General features: G+C 26.7%; 1 protein-coding gene across 7 annotated transcripts in view; it reads left to right on the forward strand.

Moving 5' to 3' along the window:
• The window catches only part of LOC117174290 (catenin delta-2), a 122607-nt gene that overhangs the window by 14565 nt on the left and 83876 nt on the right, over positions 1 to 24166 (forward strand). For all 7 annotated transcript variants that reach the window (XM_033363251.1, XM_033363250.1, XM_033363247.1 and 4 more), the window contains exon 2: positions 16136 to 16213. In XM_033363251.1, coding sequence (XP_033219142.1) covers positions 16182 to 16213 — 32 coding nt within the window. In that variant the 5' untranslated portion in view covers positions 16136 to 16181. The remainder of the gene's footprint in view (positions 1 to 16135; positions 16214 to 24166) is intronic.

Here is a 24166-nt window from a genome sequence, read left to right on the forward strand (position 1 = left end):
ATATATGTGTCTCAATTTTTTCTAGTGTCGAATAGTCTTAGTTATTGGCCGTTGAAAAGCAGTGTCCCGGTAGTGGCGTTTTGGCCGTTTAAGGGTTAAATTGTATTCTAAGCTGCTCTGAAACATGTATCATTTTAATAAATGTATATCATTACAATTCATAATATGCATAAAAATTTAATCATACTAATTCTTCTTTCCTTGTTTTTATAATTTTTTTATTTTCAATGTTTTTTTTGACGATTAAATAAAAAATACTGCGCATTTGCATAGGGTCTAATGCAGGAACCTGTATGGGGTCCTATATATGAGCCTATGTCCTCTTTCGTCTTTTCTCTGCTTTTTCCAAAAAGTTAATTTTTTTTTAACCGTATATTTTACGATTAAAAGAAAATCTACTCGTCCTATCGAAAAATAATTAATAATGAATTTATAGATCTTTTTAGGCGAACAACTTTTGTCTGATAATTTAAGTTCATACCTTGTGTCGTTTTTTCAAATAAATTTAATATTTTTATTTAGAATGTTATTTTTTACGAGTAAAACAAAAACTAACTGTCCTATCAAAAATTATAGCTCTTTTTTGGATGAACAAGTTTTGTCTCATTTTTTCTCGTAGCTTATATCGTAAAGTGATTCATTCTTAATTTGTAGTTCTTTCCAGGACGCGCAATTTGAGCTTTTTCATTATTTTTGGTACGATCAAATTTGGAGTGTTCAACTTCAGGACTAAATTACACAAGTTGTTATCATAGTCCTGTAGGGCTTTCAAAAAGTAAAGTTTTTCTTCTCTTGACTTTTTTTCATATCATGCGTTTTTTGGTTTAAAATTTTCATTTTAGTTTGTTTTTTTGGATTTTGAAAATGCTGTAACTCTGATAATTTTATTTTTATAGAAAAAAGTCACAGGGATAAATTGTTTGAGTTTCTGAGTACTATGAACAACCGAACATAGAATGTTTAAATCTTGAAAAAATGTGGTTTCAAACATTTTTGGTACTATCAAATTTGGAATTTTCAACTTTTCGACCAAATTAAAAAAGTTGTTATGATAATCTTGTAGAGCTTTCGAAAAGCAAAGTCTTTCTTCTCGTGATTTTTTCATAACATGCGTTGTTTGGCTTAAAATGTTCATTTTAGATTGTTTTTTTGGATTTTGAAAATGCTCTAACTCTGATAATTTTCTTTTTATAAAAAAAAGTCAGAAGGATAAATTGTTTAAGTTTTGAAGTACTATGAACAACTGTGCATAGAATTTATACATCTGAAAAAAATGTGGTTTCAAAAATTTTTTGTACATTGAAATTTTGAATTTTCAACTTTTTGACCAAATTGAAAAAGTTGTTATCATAATCTTATAGGGATTTCAAAAAGCAACGTTTTTCTTCTTCAGACTTTTTTTCGTATCATGCGTTGTTTGGCTTAAATTGTTCATTTTAGTTTGTTTTTCTGGATTTTAAAAATTCTATAATTCTAGTAATTTTTGATTTTTCAAAAAAAGTCATGAGGATAAATTGTTAAATTGTTTGAATTCTATGAATAACCGTATAGAGAATTTTTGAATTTTTGAAAAAGTGGTCCTAAAAATATTCAAAATGTGCCCATTTTTGGAATTTTCTTCCAAAATGGCTGGCTAACGAACTTGACCTTTAGTTTAGGACACTAAACGAGTGTACCAAAGGGCAACCTAATAGATTAATTTCTTCAAAAGTCATCGTGTTCACAGACAGACAGACATACAGACACATTCGTAAAAACCTAATTTTTGGATTCAGGGGGTCTCAAGTCGTGGACATTTGACAATAACGGGATGGGGGGGGGGGTCAAATTTTTCACAAGTCTAATACCTTCTCTGGCGAGAATCTAAAAATCAACTATTTTAATCAATTTTTTCATTAAAAATTCAACTGTTTCGTTCAATATTCGTATTCGTAGCTTGAAAATTCGACTGTTTAATAATAATTTATGTTATTTAGTCGAGAATTTTTATCAAAAATTATACTTTTGTTTGAAATTTATCTATTTTGATTGAAGGTTTAACTGTTAGAAAATTTATTATTTTTGCTTAAAAATTCACAAATTTGATAGAAAATTCAGCTATTTGGTTGAAAATACATATTTTTGGGTTAAAAATTCAATTTTTTTTGTAGACAATTCGTTATATTTGTTTGAAAATAGAACTTTTCTAATTTTGTATGAAAATTCAAATATTTGGTTGAAAATTCGTCTTTTGTGGTAGAATTAAATTGTTTTTGACTTGAGATTATAAATAGTTTTTGGTTCAATTATATTACATTATTCGTTGACAAATCATGTTTATCGGTTGAAACCAACAGCCTCATGATAGAAAATTAAAATCCATTTCGCTTTTAATATGAGCCATTACATTTTCCATAGAGAATTAATTTCTTTTGTTTGAAAATTCAAAAACTTGTTTGAAAGTCGAACTACTTCGTCATTTGTTTCTTTGAAGATTGAACTTTTTAACTGTAAATTAATCTCTTTGGTTGAAACTGGAACTATTTTGTTGAAAGGTTGTTTATTTTTCAGGTGAAATTTATTTTTAAACGAAAATTAACTATTTGGTTGAAAATGTATTAATTTCTTTGTTGAAAATTCACCTTTTTGAATGAAAATCCGATTATTATTTATTTAAAAAATTAATTTCTTTTGGTAGAAGATAATTTTGTTTGAAAATTAAATTATTTTAATGAAAATTCACTATACTACTTTTGTATATCTACTTGGATTATAAGACGTATGTACAATATTTTTTCATTGAAGTGCAATGAAAGGATGGTTCAGAATCAACCATATTGCAGTTTTTCTGCAAATTGCCTGTGACCTGCAGAGTTTCATCCTTGCGAACACAATTGGGTGAATGTTTATAAATTATAAATAAAGCATTTTATCTGAAAATATTTATTCTTATCTACCCTGTAGGTATCACAGATTACAATTTGCACAAGCTTGATAACGTATTCAACGGATATCGCGATAATTACGTGACCGAGCGAATTTGCATTCCATTATCACTTCTTTAAATAGCTGGACTGAATCACTTTAGGCACACAATAATGAATAGGTGTATAACGTCCCTATATTCATGCTGTAAGATCGAGTTATTAATAATCTGAATGTCTGCCATCTGCAGGATTTATCAAAACTTTAGAAACTGCATGAATTTGACCCCTTTTTTCATTTATGTTGGTTTTTGAGGGGCCGGTTAATTTATACGTATACATATATTTATCTTCCAATCTATATTTAAATCAGGTCTTAGTTTCTTGATCTGAATTTTCATTCAACAAGAGATTCACTTGTGGAATTTTTAAAAAGTTCAAGATTTGATAATAAATTTTGACCTAGAGGAAGAAATCTACTAAATTTGCAAAACTCTTGTTAGAATAACTGAAGCAGAAATATGAATTACTTTCTCTAACTTTTCTCAAAATTCTGTAGGAACATTGTTAGATTACAAAAGCGGTATTAAAAAATTTTATTGTTAGATTTTTGGTGTTACTTGTTAAAGAAGTTAATTGTTAAAGAAGTTAATTGCTAGCTCATATTAAAAAAGACTATCGCTTTTCAATGCTTTTCATTAAAATGGTTTATTTTTTAACAATTCGATGTAAGCAGTAAACATTTTGACAATCTAGAATATTTTAATTCTTCAAATTATTCAAATTCGAGTATTTGCAAAATAAAATTGTTTAACGGTGAAAGTTTTAATCTTTTAGGATTGCAAATTTTTAAATGTTTAATTTTTAACGTGTAACATTCAATATTATTAAATTAATGTCAATGAGATTAAAAAATCATAATTTTGCACACTTTTAATAACAAATTCATATATTGACTGCTTCAAAATCAAAAATTAAAAATTTTCTGTATATTCAATTTGTAAATTTCCGTTAAAAATTTTGCAATTTTGGACATTAAATTAAAAAATATTCTTAACCTTTAAAAATGTTTAAATACTTCTAATTTCAAATTCTTCAATTGTTTTAATTAATTTAACTGTTAAAGTCACTGTTATCTCTTTTGAAAATGAACACATCACTTTAGTAATTTTCCTTGCGATAAATTAATCTACGGGTTAACTACGATTTAATTAAGGTCTATACATATTTGTAAATTTTCTTGAATTCTTTCGTTATTTTTCAGAGTATTTTAAAAGATTCTAATAAATTTTTAATAGATTTCAATAGTTTGAAGGTTTTTCATAGAATTTGAAAGATTTTAAGGTATTAAAAAATGCGAAGGCATTTTAAATAGATTTCAAGGGATTTCCAAGCATGTTAATGATTATAAGGGATTACAGATTTTGTTTCGTGCAGTTGTAATTAATATTCTACAGCATTTCGGAAGCTATAGGATGATTTTAGAGGACCCATAACGTTTTAACCTATTTTAAATGATTCCAAGTGATTTTATAAGAGTATCTAAGATTTCATGGATTAAAGGCATTTTAAACAATCTCGCCTAACCTTATTATTACATCTTTCATTCTTTTATATTCTTTGGAATTCGCTTTTTTTTATACACTTTTCTTTATTCACCTTGAATTATTATGACTTTCATCGAATTCTTCCCATGTCCCTTAAAGTCCTCTAAATTCACATCAATTTTATTAAAATCATTGGAATTTTTCGTATTTTAAACATTTTAAAATACTTTTGAATTTAACTTTAATTGTTTTCAAAGGAGTTGAAAATTTTTTTAATATTTCAAGGAAGTTGCAATATATTTTGACAATTTAAATGAATTTCAAACGATTTGAAATAGTTTCGTTTCTTATTAATTCCAAGGCCTTTTTTTAAGTTTTAAAAAGTTACAAAGGTTTTCAAAAGATTTTGAAATATTGAAGGGCCTTTTAAAATATTTCAAAGATTTTTCAATTGATTTCCATAATTTCAAAGGATTCATAGCATTTTTAAGATTTTAAAGAATTTTAAAAAATGCTAAGGAATTTTCAAGAGCTTTGGAACTTTAAATTTAATTTTGAGCAGAAAAGAAGAGTTTTCTTCAAATTACCTACTTATTTAAACCAAATAGTTGAATTTCCAACAAAGAAGATTAATTTTATACAAAAAAGACGAATTTTTAAAACAAATTACATACCATTTTAACCAAAAATGGAGTAGATAATTTTTAATTGAGAAGAATTAATTTACAATTAAAAATTGTAATTTCTACAAAACAGTTTAGATTTGTACCAAATAGTTGAATTTTATGCCAAAAGGACAAATTTGATATAAAAAAAGTCGACATTTTGAACTCGAGAATTAGAATTAACGACAATAATGAGGTCTCTCTATGAGGTCTAAAGTATACTATTCTTTTTTAAGATTTTAAAGAATTTTAAAAAATGCTAAGGAATTTTCAAGAGCTTTGCAAACTTTAAAGGGATTTCAAAAAAATCGAAACATTTTAGGGAATTTTCAAAGATTCCAAGAAATCGTCAAGAAGTCGTAAACAAATTTCTAGAATTTTGTATAACAATTTTACTGTAAACTATAATTTTAAATGTTTTTAAGTCATTTCTAGGCATTTTATATTATTTGAATAAATTGAAGGTATTTTAGAATCTCTCAAGGTATTTTAACAAATTATTTCAGAAATATCAGATTTTCACAGAATTTTATCATATTTTATTAGATTCCAAAGAATATTTACTTATCAGAATTAAGGGATTTTGTAGGATTTCAAATTTTTGAAGAGATTAAAAAAAAATTCTGGCAATTCATTTTTATTTATTGGGAATTCATTAAGAATTCGTATTGTTTTATCATAAATTCTTTTACATTCTCACTTTTTGTGTTTAAATATGAAATTTCATTTTTTTCAAGTAAATTAGATTGTAGAAGCCCTCAGATTAATCTTGACTAATACTGTTAAATACGTTGACTTTCTTTGAGCTTATGGTTTAAAGATTTGTTTACAAATTAAATAATCAGATATCGTTAGTACATTCTTGCGGTTCTCCAAAGTTCAATTCTTAATCAGCCCTAAAAATTAATTTTTTTTCATGTATAAAAGATTCCTTATTAAAGATTTTACACGCTTAGAATTTCGTTCTTTAAATATTAATGGTCAGGGAAAATGAAAAATTATTTAGGAAATTTTCAAAATAGCTTATATTAACAACACTACAAGGCTAGCTCTGTTTCATTTTGTATTCAAAAACTTTATAATGTCTGTAAAAGTTTGAATATATAAGCTGAAAAAACATAGTGGAACTGTCCAATAAAAATTGAAATTCATTGTCCACTTGTTGCGGTAGTAGCTTTTTATGTAAATATTTTGGAGGGTATGTCAAAGGAAGGAAGAAAAGGGAAAATTACAACACATGTTGGTTGGTTCGCTCTTGCCCTAGTAACCACATTTGCGTTAGTGTGCACGTAAACATACGATATTGGGCTACTGCATCCAGCAGGTGGCCGCTTTTCAAACGAACCGGAAAGAAAATTGGGTCCGCGGTTACAACTCCTCGTTTTCATACATAATCAATAGTTTTACGACCCAAAGTTCGAGTCCTCGTTTGTAATCACTTCTCACCTTAATCATTTACTAATTGGCACCACCGTGATCTTTTATTTTTAACTCTCCTCAAATTTGTTTTTAATTTTATATTTAAAGATGTCATTATTTTGAGAACTCGGACTTATCACAGATACTCTTTGAACACTTTTTAAAAACGATCTCACTATTCTGCTTCTATTTCAAGAAATAAATGACAAAGAAACTATTTTCAACTCAAAATGATGACATTACAACAAAGATTTTTCAGTTAATAAAGAAGAAAAATTTCATCAAAAATGATGAATTTTCAAACCAAAAACATGAGCTTTCAACAAAATAGTTATATTTAAAATCAAATAAATGAATTTTGAACCAAGAAGATTAATTTAGTACCCCAAAAAATGAATTCTGTACAAAATACATACATTTTTAACCAAATAGTTGAATTTAAAACATTTCAGATTAATTTTCTAGCAGAAAAGAAGAATTTTTATAAAATTCCCTACTTTTTTTAACCAAATAGTTGAATTTCCAACCAAGAAGATTAATTTTAACCAAAAATGGAGTAGATAATTTTGAATTGAGAAGAATTATTTTTCAATTAAAAATTGTATTTTCTACAAAGCAGTTTAGATTTGTACCAAATAGTTGAATTTTATACCAAAAGGACAAATTTGATATAAAAAAGTCGACATTTTGAACCCGAGAATATAAATTAACGACAATCATGAGGTCTATTTATGAGGTCTAAAATATAACTACATTAACGACAACAATTTTTATTTGCTACGAATCAGTTCAATTTTGAAATAAAATAGTTACATTTTTAGTTTAAAAAATGATGAATTTTCAACCAAAAACACAAACTTTTAAGAAAGTATTTCACCTTCCAGCCGAGTTACTGATTTTTTATCAAAAAAAGATTGTACTTAATATTAAACAAAAATTGGATGTAACCAACAAAGGTGAGTTTTCAACAAAATACAAAAATTTTCAACAAAATCTCTATTAAATTGTTGAATTTTCGGGTTGAAATTATGAATTTGCAATAAAGAAATTTTATTTTCAATCGAAACATGTTAATTATTGGCCAGATAGATGCATTTTTAACCAAGAAATTTTTGCAGAAAAATATGAATATTCAACATAATAGTTAAATTTTCATGAAAAAAATTTTTGCTTTTTAAGAATGAAAAAAACTTCAATCCAATTATGAAATTTGTGAGCCAAAAATACGAATTTTCAACAAAACAGTTGCATTTATAGCGAAGGAATATGACATTTAACAACATTTTTTAATTTTCAACAAAATAATACAATTTTTCACCAAAAACAATGCATTTTCAACCAAAAATTTATAAGTAGACTTTTCAACTGAAAAGAATGAACTTTCATTTAACTAAAAATAATGTATTTTAATAATTTTCAACAGTTTAAAAAAATTTGAAACAATTTTAAAGGATTTGGAATATCTAAGGGAATTAAAAAAATGCAAGTAATTTAAAATTTGCTTTAACCATTCAAACGGATTACAAAGGGGTTTAAATATTTTTGAGTATTTAAAAAGATTCCAAGGAATTTTTAAGTGATGTGGAAAATGTCCAGGGTTTTCTAAGATTTTGAATGATTTTAAGTTATTTGAAAACATTTTCTTGCGGTTTTAAACAATTGTATATAATTTCGGAAGATATGGAAAATTTTTATAGAACCTTTAAAGTTTTAAGCAAAACATTCCAAGGGATTTTATAAGACTTCCGAGGATTTCAAAGATTTAAAGACATCTTCAAATATTTTGTATAATTTATTTGAATTAATTGAGAATTCACCCTGAATTCTTTTGAAATTTTCGGAATTCTGTTGAATTTTTAAAATTCAATTAAATTTTTTTAAATCCAATCAATTCAATGGAATTTGTATTTTTTGTTGAATTCATCTTGAACTCTTCTATATTCAGCTGATTCACCTTATGGCGTTTTTGGTTAATAGTTCTTTTTTATGTCGCGCATTTAAAAAAAAAAGATAAATTTGGACAGCATTAACAAAAATTTTTCACCATTTTTTCCAAACAAAAATATTTAAAGAATTTTCGGCACTCGGTCTAAAAAAGGACCCTACGCACAAAATTTTATAATTTTGTAACAATCAGAGTTTTCATTAGCATTTAAAGCCAAAGAAAATCGTCTGTCGGTTGTTAAAAAATATTCATTATTTTTCCAAATAATCATGCCAAAATATTCATTTTAAAACTTTAGAAGATTGTTTTTAGATTTTTCTTTTTAACATTATTTTCCAAAATCTATAAACTTTATTTTTACTCTTATTTTTTATCATCGAGTTGTCAACTGTAAAGCAACAAAAAAGAAAAAATTTCTATTTTATTTGAGGAAATGAGGTTGAAATATTTAACGTTGCGTTGGTGGTCAATGCAGGATTAAAATTTTAGTAGTATACATTTTCGTCTTTTTTGTAGGCCTTGTTGTCACTCTCTAGGGGCGGAGTTGGAAGTTGTAAAAATTGGATTTCATAAAGCTGGAGAATTCAAAATCGTAATCCAGATTGAGAGAATTATTTGTTATTCAAAAGAAAGTAAATGTTGACTTTCATCAGAAATTCGTTCTGGTAGGGCGATCGTGACACAATGGAAGAAAACTCACCGGAAAGAAACCTTGTTCGTCAGGCAGAAGTTTTCCTTTTTTGATGGAAATATGCTTTGGAGTTGCTCTGTTGAGAACTCCAAAGCCTGGTTGTTACCGTTAGTTCGTCGATGTGGCGACACTGATATCACGAATGACATAAAATACCAGATCTCCTACCTTATGACAGTCACTATCGCAGAGTGGCTACCATCTGAAATTCTACATCTATTCACATATTTTTATCTTTGAAATTGTTATTTCTCATTTGAAATTCAGACTTCACACTTTTTACCCTTTTTGAAAAAAATTCTCTTTTTCGTGTTTTAAAGAAACTTTCCATTTGTCTCGTTTTTTCGCTCAAGTACCTACGAACTAAAATAGAAAAAGGATTTAAAAAATAATTCTGGTTATTTGCTTGAAAATTCAAGTATATTTGATTAATATCTCAAATATTTAGTTGAAAATTTAATTATTTTGTTGAATATTCGTCTTTTTGGCTTAAACAATTATATTTTTATAATTGTAAATTCAAAAATTTTCAAATTCAGCTGTTTTTGGTTGAAGCTTATTCTTTTTTTTTGTTGAAAATTATATCATTTGGTTGAAAATTCAACAATTTCTATAAAAAATGAACTGTTTGGTTGAAAATTTAATGAATTTATAGAAAACTCATCTATTTCGTTAAAGTCATCTTTTTTGTTTGAAATGAAATTTTAAGTGTTTGGATTATTGAAAATTATGCTATTATTATTTAAATATTAACTTGTTTTGGATGAAGATTCAACTCATTAGTTAAAAATTCATTTTTATGGTTCAAGATCTATCTCTTCGCTTGAAAATTTATCTATTTTGTTAACAATTTTTTGTTTTATTTGTTTAACTGAAAATTCGAGTATTTTATTGAAATTCAATTTATTTCGACTGGAAATCTCAGTGTTTAAAGCGTTTTAAATTTGATTGTGAAGTCTAAATTGAAAACTATTTTTAACTCAAAGTTGTTTCCTAATTAAATGGACTGAAAATGTATAGCTATTGTTTTCTGAAGTAGAAGTTTCAATTAACTTTTAGATTTTTTTATCCACTAACAATTACGTAAATAATGCAACAAAAAGTGGAGAGTAGTTAAAAAAAAAAGATTTTTTTTTCTCAAAAAAGAATTGGATTTTGTTTATCCGGCACCCATGATTTGATGTTTTTCTTCCTTTATGATGAAACTTTCTTTGCATTTAGTTGCAATCTGGGAAATTGTTTTTCACTAAGTAATGATTTCCTACTATCAGCATAATGAAACGTAAAAGATAGACCTACACTGCGTGACTGCGTAATCAAACACGAATAATCCCTTTAACTTCGATTCTGAAGGAAAGTTAATTAACGAAGTTAACTTTGCTCACAATAGTCTCTGAAACTATTGTGGAAGGACATTTCAGGAAGTTGAAGTATGGCTTTACAGTTTACATCCTGGCTTGTTCAATATTCAAGCAGAATATTGGGATCTGACGTCTTGGGAGTAGATGAATAAACTGCGTTCTAGATATAGATTTCTACCTTACCCACATCGAAAATATTCTATAGCTTTAGTGGTTTGTGTCCGTGATAAGCTTCTAGAACATTCTTGATGACGTCATAGAATAATATTGCGCAATTATGAGTACCGAATCCACGTAAACAGCTTCAAGGTTATTTTTTATCTCAATTAAGCATTTCGCAAAATGCTTAATTCATATTTTGGCCGCATTGAAAAAATAGATAGCGTATCGCAGCGCAGCGGATCCCTATAGCTACGAGGACAATCATTTCTGAAAGAATTTAGTTTTTGAGTTTAAGTGTTCATACAATTATTTATCATTATCAATTTTCCAATATTTTGTTAATGGTGAATTTCATGCCGAACTAAGAGAACACAATCATTCACTTAACTGATATATTTCAAGCTTCACACTCTATCCCCTATTTTTCCGTTTTTAAAGAATTTCTCTTTTTCCTTTGTTTAAAAAAAACGCCCCTTCCCCCTTTTTTCTCGATTAAACGCAAACTGAATTCATAGAACCTTTTACAAAATCTAACTTTTTTAATTGAAAGTTAATTCTTCAATTTTTTGTTTTTGATATTTTTTGTAAAAAAATGAATTATTATGTTAAAAGTTTATATTTTTTGATCAGAAATTCAACTGCATATTTGGTTGAACATTCGTCTTTTTGGATAGAAAATTCGTCCTTTTGAATTGAAAATCCATTTTTTGGTAGAAAATTCAACTTGTTTTTTGTACTCAGTTTTCTTTATAGAATAATTCGTCCTTTTGGATTAAAAATTTAACTATTTGGTTGAAAATCTAATAGTTTTTGGTTGAATTTGATCGATTTTAGTTAAAAATTCCACCATTAGCTTGAAACTGTTGAATTTTTTTTTTTCAAAAGTCGTTATTTTTGGTTGAAAATTAGTCTTCTTCAGTTAAAATTTAAGTATTCCATTTTTAATTAGAAATCTATCTGATTTGATTGGAAATTTAACTACATATTTGTTCGAAAATCCATGTATTTCGTTGAAAATTCGTCTGTTATTTTGTTAAAAAAATCATCTCTTTCGTTTGAAATTTTAATTATTTGGTTAATTTTTTTATTGAAAATTCATTTTTTTCCGGTTTAGAATTCAACTTTTTTCTAAAACAATAAACTTTTCAACTTGAAAACGTAACTCTTGTGTTGAAAATTCATCTCTTATGATAGAAAATTTATATTTGTTTTTGAAGATTCATCAATTTTGATACAAACTCCTATTTTTTTTATTGAATGCTGAAGTATTTTGTTAAAGAAAATATTATGACTTCAACTGTTTTTTATTTAAAATGAAAATTTTGTTGGATAGACATATTAACTATTGCATTTTTTTATTTATTGAGAATTCATATTTTTTGGTTTCAAATTTCACTATTTTGGTAGAAATCTGTTTTGGATTGGATGAAAAGTAATAGTTTTAATTTTAAATTTAGGTATTCCATTTTTTTGTTGCAAATTTATTATTTTTAAATTGAAATTTCTGTGTTTCTATATTTTTTAAATAAATTTTTTTGTTTGAAATTTTAATTGTACTTGGTTAAAAACCTGACTATTTGGTTAAAAATTCATCTTATTAATTTCAGTTTTATAATTTCATTTAAAAGTTTATCTCTTTCTTTGAAAATGAATATTTTTCGTTGTTGAAAATTCAACAATACTTAATTAAAAGGTGAACTTGTCTAAAATTCATTTTATTGGCTGAAAATTCATCATTCCGTTTAAAATTTCATCTCTTGGGTTAAAAAATGTACTATTTTGTTCAAAATTCATCCTTTTTGGTTGAAAATTAATCTTAAAAACAGAAAATTTAAATTTTAAATTTTTGGTTGGAAATTCATCTTTTTGGTTGAAAATGAAACTGATTGGTTGAAAATCCTTGTACTTTGTTAAAAATTTGAAGATTCATCATTTCCTACCTACTATAATTTTATTTTGAAAAATGTGATCCCCTATTACACCCTTATTTTCCTGAAAAATCTTTTTGAACTGGCAAAATTTGTTCTAGAAGTTATTATTGGATTTTAATTTTTTTTTCTATGATAAAAGTTCTTTGTAACAAGTATTGCAAAGTTCCTAAAATAATTTAAAGAGTTTTATCTCACTTTAGTCCAGTCAATTGAAACTGTACATTTTTGTTTCAAATTTGCGTTAAAAATATTAATTATTTCAAGTTTTTGAACAAGATACTAAAGGAATGATTGCGTGAATGCAGCAGAATTTTTTTTAAACATACTGAGATTTTAAATTCGTGTAATTTGTAGAATTAACTATAATTCACAACCTGGTTATAAAGATGTAAAAAATAATAGACTAGGAGGTACGGCGACGAGAAAGAATAGTATTTCCGCGTTGCTCAAATAAGCGAGTCGTGCGAGGAACGTTTGCATTGTCATTTTCGACCGGATAAATAACACAATTCAGTCATCTTCCGGTTTATTATTCAACGATTTTTCTAGCCCTTTCTTCGAACAAAAGGTGCTCTCGATCGGAAATACTCATGAATACTAGATCGTTTCATTCATTATGGAATTAACACGTTAGTGAATTCGGAACACATTGGATTTTAGTGTAATAAAAACAAGAAAAATCAGTTTTTAATCTGATTTATTTTTATTTATATTGTAAACAAGAGAAAATCATTTTTTTATTTTGAAAATATGCTTTTAATTTTTCTAAACTTATTTAAAACTTCTTCAATTCAATCAATTTTCCCCTGTTTTTGAATTTTTGCCAATCATTTGTGTGAATTGCTTTGTAAATTTAGCATGATTAAAAAAAAAGAATGTCATCGAATTCTTTCTGTTTCCCTTAAATTCCTCTAAGTTCACTCAAATTTTATTTTAATCAATGGCATTTTTTCGATTTTTGTAAATCTTTTATAAATTCTTCAACTTCTTTTCAATTTCAGTTGAATTGTTTTATTGTATTTTTCTTTAAATTCGTTAATTGTGTCATTAATTCCAGAAAGTAATCATCTTTGTAGTTTTACAAGGGAGGGGGAGTTGGAAAAACAAATAAAAATTCTTTAGAAAAGTTAAAATTGTTTAAAAAATTGCCAAATATCCTTTAATAATATATTACTGTCTTATTCTTATTCTTTACTTATATTGTTAATTCCAGAAAAGAATAATTTTTTACGATTTTAAAAAGCAAAAATTGATTAAAGAATTAAACATTCTTTTAATAATTACCTTGACTTAATTACTTACTTTAATTACTCTTGACATTTATCAACTTTGTATAATTTGTCCTCGAGTTTATCCCTTGAATTTATTTAAAGTTATTAACAAATACTTGGAAACTCGTCATTTACCGATTAATAATAATTCATGTTGAGAACATTTTTTAAAATACCGTCTTCAGCATGAATTTGATAGAAAACTGTTATTTTGCATTTGTTTGGGGTATTTTCCGAGCACAGAAAACGGGGATTGGGGGTATCAATATATAATTTATATTTTGTTTATTACAGAATAAATGACGAGATTTCGAGGCACTTATTATAGAAAGTACTAATTAAAATGTTAAAGTATACATTTTTTTGTGATGTTCAGGTAACAAACTATTAAGATTTTTTTTCAAATTTTTAATGATAATTCACTTTCAGAATTACAATTGACATTTTTAATATTTACTGGATTTTCAAGATTAAAAAAAGGCGTAAATTTCAAATGAATGAAAAAGATTTCACAAATATTTAATAGATATCAAAAATATTTCTAAGATTTCATAACAATTTCAGAAAATGTTCAAAAGAATATAAGAATTTCAAACATTTATGAATGGTTGCAGTATACCAGATTTAAAAAATGTCAAAGATTTTAAACGATTTCAATGATTTCAAACGAATGCAAAATATTGCAAAAGGATTCATAAGATTTTTTTTATGTAGGAAATTTTGCATTAAAATTTGTATTTTTCATTAAAATTTTAATATTTAATTTTAATACTGAAGATTTTTAAAGTTTGAAAGTTTCCAATTTTTTAGATGATTTCGAAACCTTTCACAAAGATTTCAAATATGTTTATGATTTTAAATCAGTACAAAATATTTCAAAGAATTCATAAAAATTTGGAATAATTTCAAAACTTTGTAGAAAAATTCGGAAGTTTTCCCAAAGACTTAAAATATTCCAGTAATATCAAACGAATACAAAAGATTACACAAATGTTTCAAAGAATTCTTAAGGATATAAGAAGATTTCAAAAGGGTAGATTACACGAGATTTCCAATATTTTAAACGGTTTGAGAAAGTCTCAACAAATTTGAGAAGATTTCAAACGAAGACAAAAGATTTCACCCACAAAAAGTAAAGAAATATTTTTAAAAATTTCACAAAGATTTCCAAAAATTTCACAAAGATTTCAAAGATTTTACAATAATTTCTAAAGATTCCAAAACATTTCTGGAATATACAAAATATTTTACAAAGATTTCAAAACAATACTAGAATTTCAAAGTTTTGAAACGACTTTAAAATTTTGTAGAAGATTAAAAAAGATTTTCACCAATTTTAAAAATATTTCAATGATTTCAAACAAATAAAGAAGATTTCAGAAATATTTAGCAAACATTTAAAAGAATTCATAAGGATTTCCAAAGATTTCACAAAGATTTGAAGGATTTCAATGACTTTAAAATGTTAAAATATTCAAAATGATTTCACAAAGATAACGTATGTTTAAAAAAAACGGAGAATTTGTTTATTGGTGCTTCTGCCTTCTTTAGATGATGTTGACCAATAAAACAAACGGTTATTTCATTATTTGGGGTAAAAAAGGAGACCTGGAAAATAGCTTGAATTTTGTTTCGAAGAAGCGCTGAACAGCCTGAACTAGAACGCGGGTGAAATTTGCTTTGTCGATACTTGTTACGGTGAATATTGAATAATTGTATAAGTTTTCGCGTCATGTATGGCAATTGGCACCCAAGAAAATCTATCATGGCGTCCATTAAAATGTCGCATTAACCGTCTAGTCTGCGAATCGATTTGAACGTCGTCGTCCGCGGATATTAGGCACTCCGTGAGGCAGAGCGTTAATTCGCTGACGATTACGATCTTCGATCGCGTCTTGCGGTAGGTTCCGACAAACTCAATTCGAGAATAAAGTAGATAATGCAACGAGTTTGAATTGACTCGTTCGCCGTAGGGTTATTTGCGACCTAATGGAGCTTCAATTTAGTTAGACGTCTGATCAATTGAAGGATTGATCCATACATGCACAGGTCAGATGGTTCACTTCCTCCTCGAAAAAATTACGACTGTCGTAAAAATTGTCTTCAATGCGGAGATACTTAATTTTACGATCCAGCTTTATTGAAGTACCTTTGTATAAAATTAATAGGTCGTAACTTCATTACTCAGCTTTATTCAGCTCAAAGGAATTTTAATTAATATTCATCTTTTTTTGTTGTAGGTGAAGTTGCCAGATAGCTGAGAACGAAAGTCGAAGATCAGCTGGTATGTCAAACAATCAGCTGGTTGACTCTTGTTTGTAAGTATTCAATTATAAATTTTTACCGTTTTTTGTTTTTATTCATGCACGAGGATTTAAATGAAGAATCATGGTTGATAATAATAATAATAATAATAATAATAATAATAATAATCTTCGAATTCATTCATCCACTTTGTCCACATTGAAGCTTCAGGATGTCAGTTTGATATCTTATAACATATTCTTCAACATGCGAAGTTTTCCTTGTCCTTAATTTTCAATTCATTAATTTTTCACTTTAAATTATAATGGTTGAGTTTTAAAAATCGTGATGGACAATTTGGAAATTAATTATTTATAAAAACTTAGTTTCAAGATCCTCATTCACCAATACCTTCAATTTACACGAAGTTTAGAGTTGTTAAATTTTTAACGTTTCAGGTTCGAATTCATTTATTTTTTAAGTTTCTTCAAAAAGCTTTGCGAACATTGAAAAGATCTTTAAGATATCTTATGAAATCCATCAGGTCCACCGTAAGATATCTGGAATTTTAAGATTTCAGACCCCTTACGATTAGATCGACAAAATCGTTTTAATTAAATCAATCATTACGATTTTAAAAGATTTAGGGATCGCAGAATTTAAATGATTTCAGAAGCGAATAACTCCTCGGGAACACAATATTTAAAATATGAAGACAGTGATTTTTTTTTGACAGAAATTAAATTTTTTAGTGCAAAAATCTATTAATTCACTTTGAATGTGACTTGATACTACATGATACTATACTAATTGATAATATATTTATAATCTTTAAAATTTCTGTAATTTAAATTTAAAATTATAATTTTGAAGCCCCATTTCTTAAACAGTTTAATTTTTGAGGCCTTGAAACTGAATTTTTTTAATTCGAGTAAATTTGTTTTGAATTTTCTTAATTTTCGGTGGGTTCCAATTTTAAATTTCACAATGCTGTAGTTTCGAATTCAAATATCAAAAATGTTGTCAGGACACTTTTACTGATAAGTTTTGCAAATTGAACAATTTTTATATTGAAAGCTTTAATAGTCAGTTTTAAATTTAATAATTTTTCATTTGAATATTCTAAATTGTTTAGATTTAATTTCAGTCAGTTTTAGATTAATTAGTTTTAAGATTTAAGCATTTTAAATTGTTTGGTTTCAATTTTAAACGATTTTGGAAACATGCTTTCAGAATAAATTGAAAACAATAATTTCTCAAATTCAAGCTTTACAAATGACAAGATTTTAGAACCATGTATTAAAAATGGATTTAAAGAAAATAGAAAATGTACAAAATATTGAAAATTACAAACTTAAATTTTAAAAAATTCAGACATTTCTGTCAAGAAGCAAAAAACATAGGCTTAAAATTGAGGATTTTCAAAAATTATAATCATAGCTATTTTGTTTTGTATTCTTATTTTTAATTTCCATACAATATCTTAAAATTATTCGATTTTTAGTTGAAAATTTAAAAAAATGAATGATTTAAGTTTTAAAAAGATTTGATGGGAAGATTTCGTGAATGAAAATTTATGAATGAAGTTTTAAAAATAAAACTATTTAAAATTAAAAAGTTAAGAATTGTGTTGTGTAAATTCAAAATGGATAAAAATTGAATTGTAATTTTAGAGTTTAGAATTTTCATTTCGAACGTTCAATTATCAATTTTTCTGTTTTATAAGTTTTAACATTAAATTTATACTTTTATTTTCATTTTTTCTTTTTTATAAGTTTTAATTTTCCAATTAAACTTGAAATTATTAAATTTCGAGAAAAATGTATTAATTAAAGAACTGATCATTAAATTAAAGGATTTGATTATAAAAAAATTTTAATATCCCAATTCTTGGTACTTACATTTTTTTCAGTTTTAAATAAAGTTCGGATTCGTTTAATTCTCAACGTTTCGTAGTAGACATTTTTTCATTTTTAACGTTTCTCATTTAAAATTAATTTTTCTTCCAAATGTTTTTTAGAATACTTCGATTTTCAAGACTTATAATTGAAAGCCCGTAGCAGGATAAGCATGGTCTGAGAGCCGCCGCTCGGATATGATCCATATTGCGGGGGCAAGTGACTACCCCTGAAAGATAAATTGAGCCCAAGTATCAACCACAAGAAAAAATTGTTTATAAAAGTTATAAACCAATTTTTAAAAATAAAAAATCGAATTTTCTCGTAAACGGTTTACCGATCATGATGGTTAAAAAATATTTTATAAGAGGTTACTAAGGGGGTTTCGAAAAAATTCAAGAACAAATTCTGTTTATAATGAGGAGATAAATAAAAAAATATATTTTTTAAAGGAATTACACAAATTAATTTATAGCTTATGACAGAATAAGTTGTACGCAATGGTGTAATAAAAACCAGATGAAACCAGATGTAACAGCATCATTCTATTAAAATCAAATATTATTGTGAAGTCCCCAGTCGCAGTGTCAACTGATTGTAAGTAGATAGAAAAATACTTCTCTTCGTTTACTGCTGACAATTGACAAACTAAAAATTTTCTATTTTAGCATGACGTCATGGTCATGAAAGTATAGGTGGACATTTCAGAATGGTTAGCATAGTTGGTATATATTTACATGGGAATGCATACGAATTTTTGGAGAACATATTCTACACGTTAAAACCAGTAATAAATGTACGAATAGTAATACTTTTACGTGCAGAATGTATTTTTTTCAGTCATGTTCCATTCTTTTTTCGATTGACGACCTTTCAGTTTCACGAAATAAAATGAAATATCCAAACTTTGAGGTTGGAGTACTAGATCGATTTGACCAGAATTGGGCACTATAATCTCAAATTTTGGATAGTTGATCTTATTTCAGGAAACTGTAAGGTCTATCGCTAAAAGGATCAAATATAATTGCGCAAATGCAGTTTACACTTGAAAAATATTACTTTTCATACATTTATACACGGAGAGACTTTTGATATGAATATTTGATTCATTCTATATGTATAATTAAAATAAAATGTAAGAATTTAGGGATAATCGGGGCACTGCTATAAAGATTCCTACTATGATAAGAGATGATGATATTTCTTTATGTATTATTATAAACTTGAGCGAGCAAAAATTAGTATTCATGTTTAGAAAAAGTCTTATTTACTGTATGAAAATGGTGAGTGTGAAAAAGTGATAATGGTCAATAAAACGTTTTATAAAACTTCTGTCAAAAGTCAGAATTTTAAGTAACATAAGTTGTAAGAAATGTAAGAAATTTTAGTATTCTTAAATAAGAATGTGTATTGAAATGAGTACCACTAGTGATATCTGCAACAGAGATTTGCGAGAATTCTAAAAGACTATACTAAAAAGGCCCGAAGGTTACCGAGCTATTCCGTCTATAGTCGAACTCGCGACGATCAGTGGCGTAGCTACAAAATTTTCCGCCCGGGGCCAAAAATAATTTGCCGCCCATAGTTCTCAAATCTGCATTAAATTTAAGGGCATGTGATACAGCTAAATACCTATATTACCGACCACAGTTTTTCAGTTCACTGAATATTTTTTTGAACCTAAGAACTTTTTTGTAAATGAAATTCGAGCTGAAATTTTGGGAAATGTATTAGAGTATAATAAAGTACGTTTAGGTACTGCATTTTGGTAGGAACTTCACTGAAAATTATTTCATCTTTTTTCTGAACCTCAACATTTTTTGAACGTTCGAACTTTTTTTATACATAAAATATCGGTCTCAAACTTTGAGAAATGCTAGAGCCCAAAGAAAACTATGTTCAAGTACAAAGCTTAATAATAAAAGATGTAAAAAAATATATTTTAACAATCAATTCCAACGGCATCAGCCGGTAACGTTGTACACGAAAATACGAAACCTGGCGGCCACTAGACGAGGCTCTAGAGGGTTCGTATTTTCGATTACAACGTTACCGGCTGATGCCGATGGAATTGATGGTTGAAATTTTTTTTACATATTTTATTATTAAGCTTTGTACTTTAACGTAGTTTTCTTTGGGCTCTAGCATTTCTCAAAGTTTGAGACCGATATTTTATGTATAAAAAAAGTTCGAACGTTCAAAAAATGAAGTTCAGAATAAAGATGAAATCATTTTCAGTGAAGTTCCTACAAAAATGCAGTACCTAAACGTCCTTTATTCTACTCTAATACATTTCCCAAAGTTTCAGCTCGATATTTTATTTACAAAAAAAAGTTCTTAGGTACAAAAAAACATTAAGTGAACTGAAAAACTGTGGTCGGTAATATAGGTACTTAGCTGTGTCACATGCTCTTAAAGATAGTTGTGCCGCCCCAAGCGTTTGCGCCTGGGGCAGCGGCCCCCTTCGCCTCCCCCTAGCTACGCCACTGGCGACGATCACACCATCTGACCGACTGTACTGGGCTCATGACTTGGGATTCCCCGTCAAATCTTTTCAATCATGCGTGCGTTTGTAGTACAAAAATGTTCGTAACTAGTGAAATTTAAATTAAAGTTTAAACTAATTTTAATTTGGGAATTTTTTATTTAAACTCTCAATAATGACACATATAAAATAGAAGCTTATAACACTTTTCAATTAAGTGCAATTAAACTGCAAAGCCTAAACCTTCAGACTTTGATAAATTGAATTGTACAAAGCTCTCTGGTTAAAAAATATGAATCCGCGCTACCGTTTTAAATTCTCTAAATTAACACCTATAATTACAGTGTGCAATGAATTTCGATCAATTAAAATATATAAGTTAAGACTGATTCACATAGTCTTATTGATAAATCCATTTAGTCAGTTGGTTATAAAGAATAAAACATCTAATTTGTATTTTTAATCGAAAATAAATTAATATCTTTTGAATTAATTGCAGAACACAAAAAAAATACTTTCGACCCTAATGTCAATCAAAAAATCGTCTTCACTGTTATGATAATTGGGTCAATTAAAAGACGATATCTTAAAAAAAAACAGCAAAGATATCATCTAACTATATTCAAAAATGAGTGCATCTTCCTATTAAAAAAAAAACTTTAAAAAACGAATTTCCTTCCTTCCAGTTCTATAACAACCATAACAAAAAAATCCCTCTTTTAAATTCAGAAAAAATCGAAAATCAACACTTCCACTCCTCCGACTCAATAACAATATATAATTTTTAATTTTCTTCTAATTAAAAGAAAAATAACAATTCTTTCTTCAAACACAATAGAAATCTTAAAAATAAAAAAATCGCCCCTTCCAATTAAAGAAAAACCTATATAACTTTCAACTCAATAAAAACTTTACAATTATATAATGTACTACCAATTTAACAAAAATTAGAATTTTCTATATTATTCAATTATCTTCTTTGAATTCAGACAAAAAAAAACGAAAATAAAAAATTCTTCCTTCAAACACAATAACAATCTTAAAAATAAAAAATGGCCTCTTCCAATTAAAAGAAAATTGTATCTCTTTCAACTCAATAAAAACTTTACAAATATAAAATGCACTGCCAATTTAACAAAAATTAGAAGTTTATCATTTTAAGGTTGTTAAAAATGTTAAAAATACAATACTTCACATTTTTCCACACAATAAAAATGTGAACCTAAAAAAGTTCCTCTTGCAATTGCAAACAAATTAAATACCAAAATTAATTTTTCTCAATTTTGGTCCTTTCAAATTAATAATTTTCAATTGCTACTTAACTTTGCAATAACAATTGTGAAGTTAAAAGTTTAAATGTCTTACTCTGAGATTTTTACCATTCAAGGCTTTCTATTTCAAACGATTCAGTTTCAAATTGTTTACTTTTGAATATTTGATGTATCAGTGCTCATTCAGATATTTTTTTAATTAAAAATTTCCGAACTGAATGGGTCAAAAATTTAATATTATCGACTGAAACAATATTAAAAAAAAAAGATTTTAAATAAAATAAAATCGTTTAATTAATGAATGTGTTAATTTTAAGTTATTTTTATATTGAAATTATTTTATAAAATTTGACTCAGCACATTTCAATTTGCTTAAAATTATTGGGGCTTTCGTATTGAAAAAGTTGAATTTTTAACGTCAAAATCTGTAAATTGTGTAATTTAAAACCAATTTGGAATCATATTGCAAAATAATTTTTGTACAGTTTTTAAAACTCGAAAAACAGTTTATTTTTGTAAACCATTAATTAATTTATATTGTTTGATTTTTAAATCCTTTAAATTAAAAATTTTAATTAAAAATTAAATGATATTTGTGATATTCCAAGTGATTTGAAAGATGGTTCTTCTAAAAATTTGTTCTAAAAATTGTATAAGTTAACAAAGCTTCAGATATAGATTATTGGGACGATAAAATTCAGTAAATGATAGTTTTACATCTGCTCTAAGAGTAAGTAAAATATTGAAAAGTTGAAATTACGTTGAAAATTCAGAATATAGAGGTTCACGTTGCCATATTTATTATTTTATTTCAATTATTTTATATAATAAATCATTATCTTTTCATTTTAATTTTGAAGGGAAATGTTCAAAATTGTTGTCTGATATAATTTCACATTCTTCAGGAGGTTCGAACAGAATTACTTCCTGGTATATTTTACTGAAGATATGAATATGGTCAGTATGCTCCGAATTTGAAGCAACTATTAAAAAAAGTAAAAAGAAATTTATAACAAAAAATGAGGAAGCTCATTTTTCTCGCAGGCTCAAGTAGGTTAGAGTTCTATATATTAAAGGCATTTTTTGTTAAGAGTTGGATTTTTTTTAGTGGTAATTATAACTTTCCTAAAAGCTTGTACCATTAGGGAATTTCTTGTCCTTTTATAAAGTTACTTTCATAAATTAAGTAACATTATTTGATTTTGTATATAAAAATTTTATTGTTCCTACACATTTATATATTTATAAGGACTATGAAAAAGATTATTCATAATTAACTCGCGTAATTGTTCCATTCATATTATAGTGGTGTAGAAAATATCCTTATTTTTTTCATCTAAAATGACTCGATGCCTAAAAATTGTTCCTTTTCGTGTAAAATGTCCACTGTATATTGGCAGAATTAAAAAAAATTTAGGTATCTCTTAAGCCCATGATTTGCAAAAAATTGCTTATGTTATTTTAGTTTCCGCTGTTAATGGTTTTTTTTACATCAGAATAGAAAAAGGACAAAATGCATATATACTGAAGTAAAATTATAAATTAATACTTGAAATTAAAAAATAAATTTTGTGCAAAAATTGACTTAAGAGATCCCAAAATATTTTTTTTATAAATAATGACAATATTCAGGAGACATTTTGACACCAAAAGGAAAAATTTTTAGTGCAGACATTTTAGAAAAAGCTTTTTTTGTACCACGCTTTATTTATTCCTATTTTTTTACCACTTTTAATAAACTTAGTTAAGTACCATTTAACCATTCACAAATGGATAACGGAAGTTTTTTAAAAGTATTTCGTAATATTTTTTAAGGGATGTATGTTTCAGAATTGCTTTAAAGAATGTGATATTGAATACTTGAGTGGCTCATTATTCAGGAAAATTATACCTCGGTAAAATCTATAGATACCTGGAAACATCCTAGAATTGTCAGGGACTTTTTTTTACAGAATTTGAGTAGACGCCCTGAGATAATTCTAAGCATAATATTTTTTAATATTTGTATTGATATCTTTCAACATATTAAATATATAAAGAATATACCGATTATTAGTATAAATTACTGTGATTCTTTCTTAAATGAGCTAATAATTACTTTTACATATTTTTAAAATAAAAAAACCTGAAACTCCAGAACTGTCGCTTAATACATAAAAATATATTTTTAAAATTATTCTGTCTGTCTGTTAGCCTGTAAATGTTTGTTAGCACGATCACTCTCGAAACAGTTTACAGCTTGGCTTGGCCTTCGGTATATTTATGAGTGTCTTAACCCTTAAACGGCCAAAACGCCACTACCGGTACACTGCTTTTCAACGGCCAATAACTAAGACTATTCGACACTGGAAAAAATTGAGACACATATATTTT

The sequence above is a fragment of the Belonocnema kinseyi genome, chromosome 6, assembly GCF_010883055.1.
Source record: "Belonocnema kinseyi isolate 2016_QV_RU_SX_M_011 chromosome 6, B_treatae_v1, whole genome shotgun sequence".
NCBI lineage: Eukaryota > Metazoa > Arthropoda > Insecta > Hymenoptera > Cynipidae > Belonocnema > Belonocnema kinseyi.